Here is a 5,929-nt window from a genome sequence, read left to right on the forward strand (position 1 = left end):
CGGGGAGGGGAGATGGACGGGGAAATGGGCGAAGCTGGGGACAAGGGCACCAGTTCTGGAACTCCTGGGTCCGGTGGTGGAGACCTTGGCGGTGCCGAGCTGCATGCAGCCCCCGCGCCAGGGCCAGCGCGGGCTCGGGAGCCCAGGCGAGCACCGAGGGAGGGAGGGACTGAGGGTTGGCTGTCCCCCCCACCGTCCCTCCCAGGGCCCGCCTCCCCCGCTCGCCCCGCCCAGTCGGGGTGTCTGGCCGGGGCTGTGCCCGCGCGCCAGAGGGGGACGAGTCGCGCGCGCGGCCCGAGCTGCAGCTGGGCTCCATTCCACCCGCCTAGAGGAGCCGAGCCTTGCCCGGGAGCAGCAGAGCAGCGCCCGCGCTTCGGCCGGGCTGCCCGGGGGGAGAAGCGACCAGCCAGCCGGCCGGCGGGGCCGCAGAGGGCCGGGCCTGCCTGCGGAAGGAGCCGCGGCGCCGCCCGAGAAGCAGCCGTGCGGGGCGGCTCGCGCTGAGCTCCTGGGAATGCACCGCGCCCCCGAGGCTCTGCAGACCCCGCCGAGCGCCCGGACGTGAGCCCGAGAACCGGAACGGGAGCCGCGCGGGCAGGGGGCGTGTGCCGCCGCAGCCCGGAGAGCTGGCCTTTGGCCCGGGGAGTCGGAGGCGCAGCGCCGGGCCACATCCCTATCCGGAGCCCTATCGAGCGCGCGAGGAGACTCCCACCCCTCCGCTGTCTCCCCAGCACCCGAACATCCCCCCTCCTTCTTCGCCCTTGGCTGAGAAGTGACTCCCCCGGCGCATCGGATCCAAGCCAGAGTCCCCGCCCCGCCCGCTGGACCACAGGCAGACAAAAGCCGCCGTAACAGGGAGCGTAGAGAGATGCCCATGGAGTCCGGGCTGGGCTGGGGCGACCCGGTTCGAGGGCGCTGCGGCGGGCCCTGAGCTCCCTGACCCGCGCCCCAGCCGCCCCTCCCCGCCGGGGTCCCTGGAGATGCCTGTGCGCCCCCCCGGGGCAAGGACCTGAGAGGTGACCCTCAGTCTCTCCCTGGCGGGCAGGAGCCTGATCAGGACCAGAACGAGGAGGAGGAGTAGGGAAGGAAGAGGAGGAGGGGGAGGAGGAGGAGGAAGAGGAGGAAGAGGGGAGAGCGAGGAGGAGGAGGAGGAGAGGGAGGGGGCCGCCTACCCGCCCACTGCCGGCCCGCCACGGGCTTGCCCCTTGAAGAGGGCACCTCCCCGCCCCTGCCCACTGGCCCCCGGCCCCCGGCGCTGTCCGAGGGCGCCCCGGCCGCCGCCACCGCTGCTGTCCTGGCCAGCGTCATGGGAAACATCTCGTCCAACATCTCCGCCTTCCAGTCCCTGCACATCGTGATGCTGGGGCTTGACTCGGCGGGCAAGACCACGGTGCTTTACCGCCTCAAGTTCAACGAGTTTGTCAACACGGTGCCCACGATCGGCTTCAACACGGAGAAGATCAAGCTGAGTAACGGCACGGCCAAGGGCATCAGCTGCCACTTCTGGGACGTGGGCGGCCAGGAGAAGCTGCGGCCGCTCTGGAAGTCGTACAGCCGCTGCACGGACGGCATCATCTACGTGGTGGACTCGGTGGACGTGGACCGGCTGGAGGAGGCCAAGACCGAGCTGCACAAGGTGACCAAATTCGCCGAGAACCAGGGCACCCCGCTGCTCGTCATCGCCAACAAGCAGGACCTGCCCAAGTCGCTGCCTGTGGCCGAGATCGAGAAGCAGCTGGCCCTGCCCGAGCTCGTGCCGGCCACCACCTACCACGTCCAGCCCGCCTGCGCCATCATCGGCGAGGGCCTCACCGAGGGTATGGACAAGCTCTACGAGATGATCCTCAAGCGGAGGAAGTCCCTCAAGCAGAAGAAGAAGCGGTAAAGGCGCGGCCCCCCAAAGGAACCTGGCCCCCCACCCCGGGGCACGACCACCCTGCCTTCCCCCTGCTCTGGCCCCGGCGCCCATTCCCCTCCCCTGCCCTGCTTCCCTCCGGCACACACCCACTCCCACCCACGGAGGACCCCAGAAACGTGAACCAAAGCGACGCGTCGAGCTTTCCGAACGAGAATAGAACTCTATTGATAGCCAGCCACAGTGAGCGGGAACCCCGGACTCCTGGGACTGCCCGCCCCACCCCCCTCCCGGATTCTGACTTGTCAGCCTGGGACAGGTTGGTCACCAGCCCCACAGCCGGCCAGGCGAGTGGAGAGAAAGGCCCGCGGAATGAACGCCAGTCCCCCTGGTGGGCTGCCCGCCTGCCTGCGGGAGAGGCCTTTTGTTTGATCTCCCCCCTTTCCCACGGGCTTGGAGGAGGGGGAGGAGACTGGAGGAAGAGGACTAGAAGGGATGGGGGATGGGGCTTGGGGGTTGCAACCTGCTGGGTCCGCCCTCCTGGTGGGAAGTGGAGGACGGCTTAGAGGGCCCCCGGAGGCAGGCCTCATGCCTTGAAACTCCAGCAGAATTAAGAAGTTGGGCCTCCTTGCCCCTCCCCCCAAAGCCAGTTGCACCTGTGGGTTCTTAGAGGTACCGAGGTCACGTCCCCTCTAGGCTTTCTGCCCAGAGAAGGGTCTTGGGGAGGGGGGTGGGGCAGCTGCAGCGGCTGTCTGGATTGATGGGCCAGCCCAGCCGGGTATTGAGAATCCTTTTCTTGGAACAGGGCAGGCCCCTGTTTGCTATTCCTTTGCTCCTGCCCTGGGCCCTAGCAAGGTGGATGGATGTCTGTTTGGGGGGAGTTCCTGCTGCCGCATAGCAGACTTGGATCACTGGAAACCCAGCCAAGAGCCTGGCCAAGGGAAAACCACTGTAGAAAACGCCCGTTTCTTTTACAGGATGAGAACTGCCTTTCATCCCCTCTTCCCCCATCCCCCAGGTCCGGCATCTTTGCCGCGGTTTGGATCCAGCCCATGTGTAGGTCATTATCCCACAAACAAAGAAACCAGTAACAATTAAGAAACAGTTGCCGGGTGGGGGTGGTCGATGGTCCATTTATTGCCGGAAATCTAGATAAGAGTATGCAAACGGCGAGATTTGTTATTCGGGCTGGATGGGAAGGGGCTGAGGGGGATCCCCTCAATATGCTGTGATGGGCACAAATACCTGGGTCCATCCTGTGGGATTTAAAGGTCTCTTGACCGGCCAGTTGGCTGGTTTGCAAGCTGGCAGCCCCCGCCCTGCCCATGGTTGGTTCTAGGATCTAACACCAGCTGTAGGCTGCATTGAGGATGATTTTGCAAGGCTTGCCTCTTGTCATGTGAACTGGGTGATGGAGGGTTTTCTGATTATCTTTTCGTTTAAAAAAGTGAGAAAAAGGCTTTGTTGTGCCCCTTTATATCATGTAATTCTGCAAGTGGAGACCGTTGGGGTTATTTAATGAGGTTCACTGTAGCCTGTCCAGTGTAAGGAACTCCACAAAATTGTCTCATTATAGTACTTGATATGATGCACCCTGTTCCCACTCACCGCCCCAGCCCATTTGTCTTGCAAAAGCCCACCTGACTGCATGGACTTCAAAGCACAATGACCTAGGTCCTTGCTTACAAAATTCTTGTCTAAACTGGCCTGCTGCTACAGCCATTACATTGGCCCACAACTGAACCCCAGTGTGGTAGATGAGATTCCCCAGAGTGCTCAAGGTAGGAGGAAGCTTGGGGCATGATGTCATCCGTGGGCCGGCAGGTGCCCAAGGAGGATTGGGAGAAGAGGCAAGCTGAAGGGGAAAGAAAAAAAAAAACAAAGAGTTAAGTATTTTTAATAAGACTTTTTTTTAAAGAAATAAATGGTTTATAATCAGGACGGGGAGTCTTGGTTACAGGATGCTGGTCATTTTACACAGAAGTGCAGTATTGTCCAAAGGGTGACTTCAGACTAGGGAGTTTGATTTCCTCTTTGAAGCCATGTTTACTGGGGTAATTGTCCTCTGCCCTCCCTCCCCCTTTGGAAAATTTCATAACGAGGGAGTCATTTGGAAATTGGCCACTATCAGGTTTGAGCATGGGAATGTGTCTCTAAATAAATCCTAAGGCCAGGCCTCTTTATCCATTGCTTTCCACAAACTCACTTTAGAACAAAGTCCAGATTGCAGTACTGGTTTTTTGCTTCAAATGCAATTCTTATAGCTTTTAGGGACAGATGACTCCTTTTAATTTGGGACAGGAATGGTGGCACCTTTCCCCAGCCGGTCTTCTTTTCTTGAAGCCTAGTGGAGACCAACTGGAAACCAGGCAGGATGAAGAAGGCTATGGAATTCCCGTTTACACAGTCGTAATTCACTTCCTTGTTCACTGAGTTCTGAATGGGCTGGTCCCATCTTGTAAGGAAACTGTGTGTAGAGATTTTGTTGTTTGTGTGTCTGTGGTTTTTGGTTTTTTGTTTTTTTAATTTTTCTTTTAGTTTCTTCACATGCCACAGTTTCTTATTAAGCACTTTGAAATTTGTCAACTCCCCACTTAGAAGAGAAATAATATATTTATTTTGTGACCCTGCAGAAGCCAAATATGGTGTGATGCTCACTGGAGTTGGGTTTTAAGACAAGTCTTCAGACCCAGTCGGTCCTTGCTTTCCAGAAACTCTGAGCAGGATTTTTGGTCTTTGTCAAGACTGATTGAGGGCCTGAAGGCAGTCAGAATGTCTAGTTCTGAAACACTGTCCATGATTAACACGTGGCCCAGAATTTCTGTTGTTTCTGTCATGTTTTGGCCTCCCTCCTCACAATCCCTTTACCCCAAGCGTGGTGTCACCTTCCCCTTGGGACTGGAGGAGAAGCTTCCTTGCTAGAGGCCCCTCCAGATTTAGGGATGCTTCACGGCGTCAGTCCCTGAAAGAATGAAGGTGGGGTTTGCTTTGAAGGACTGCCTCTCCAGTGAGGCTTTCCAATGGTTACCAGGAGACAAGCAGGGATGCCGGTTTAGTGGCAGACCTTGTCCACTCATAGTTGTTTTTTGTCTGTTTAAATGTTAGAATCCAAGAAAAAATGCCTTGCTGCCTCTTCATTTTCCATTTCCCCACCCCTAATCCAGTCCTCTCTGTTCTAATCGTCCTTTTTTAGTTCTTTTTTTTTCTTTTTTATGATGCAAACATGATGCTGTGAACGGAAATAAATTATTTATACAATCATGCGTTGCTCCGTTTGTCCTTTTCGTAATTTCTCGATTGTTTCTGCTGGCTTCTCTTTCTTCCTCTATCAAACTGTGGGGCTGGGCTCTATCTCCAAGTCTGTTTCCCGATCCAAGGTTAACCATTAACTCTGGGAGGGCTGAACCACTGCTTTTTTTTTTTTTCTTAAAAGATCTTTGAATGAAATCTCTATTGTCGTTGCCCTGCCGATCCTGAAATGGTGACTCTGAAGAAGTCCTCAGCTGTTGGAGTAATTGGAGGAGTCTTATGGAGATGAGCCCCTCGGGTCTTGTCCTCTACAGGAGGCTTCAAATGCCCTTTAAAAATTCCTTTGAGGGAATGATTTACATCTTGAAGAGACCTTTGAGGCTAGTCCCATCCCCTCTTTGCAGTGCAGATAAAGAGCTAGCTTCCATAGAGATTGGCTCCTAGAATCCTCTCCTTTGGTAGGAAATTTGACAATAAATGTAGGCTGAGAAGTTGTGATTCATCGTCATTTTATAAATGAGGAGGGTGGGAGAGAATGGAATTTGCCTACGACCACACAGTTTTTGGTTCCGTCGTGTCCAACTCTTCATGACCCCATTTACGGGGGTGGGGTGGGGGGGGTTCTCGACAAAGATCCCAGAGTGGTTTGCTGTTTCTTTCCCCAGCTCATTTTACAGACGAGGAATCTGAGGTAAATAGGGTTAAGTGACTTGCCCAGGGTCATGCATCTAGTAAGTGTCTAAGGCCAGATTTGAACTCATAAAGATGAATCATACCCACCCTGGTGATAGATGGCAAAACTGGGATTTTAATGGGACTGGTGGCCCG

At 56.0% G+C, this 5,929-nt stretch overlaps 1 protein-coding gene across 1 annotated transcript; it reads left to right on the forward strand.

The window, feature by feature from the left end:
- The first annotated feature begins 274 nt into the window (after positions 1 to 274).
- Positions 275 to 5,113, forward strand: ARL4C (ADP ribosylation factor like GTPase 4C). Its single transcript, XM_036768873.1, has one exon. It carries the CDS (start codon positions 1,304 to 1,306, stop codon positions 1,880 to 1,882), a length of 579 nt encoding a protein of 192 aa, XP_036624768.1. The 5' UTR covers positions 275 to 1,303; the 3' UTR covers positions 1,883 to 5,113.
- The last annotated feature ends 816 nt before the right edge of the window (positions 5,114 to 5,929 follow it).

This window comes from Trichosurus vulpecula, chromosome 7, assembly GCF_011100635.1.
Source record: "Trichosurus vulpecula isolate mTriVul1 chromosome 7, mTriVul1.pri, whole genome shotgun sequence".
NCBI lineage: Eukaryota > Metazoa > Chordata > Mammalia > Diprotodontia > Phalangeridae > Trichosurus > Trichosurus vulpecula.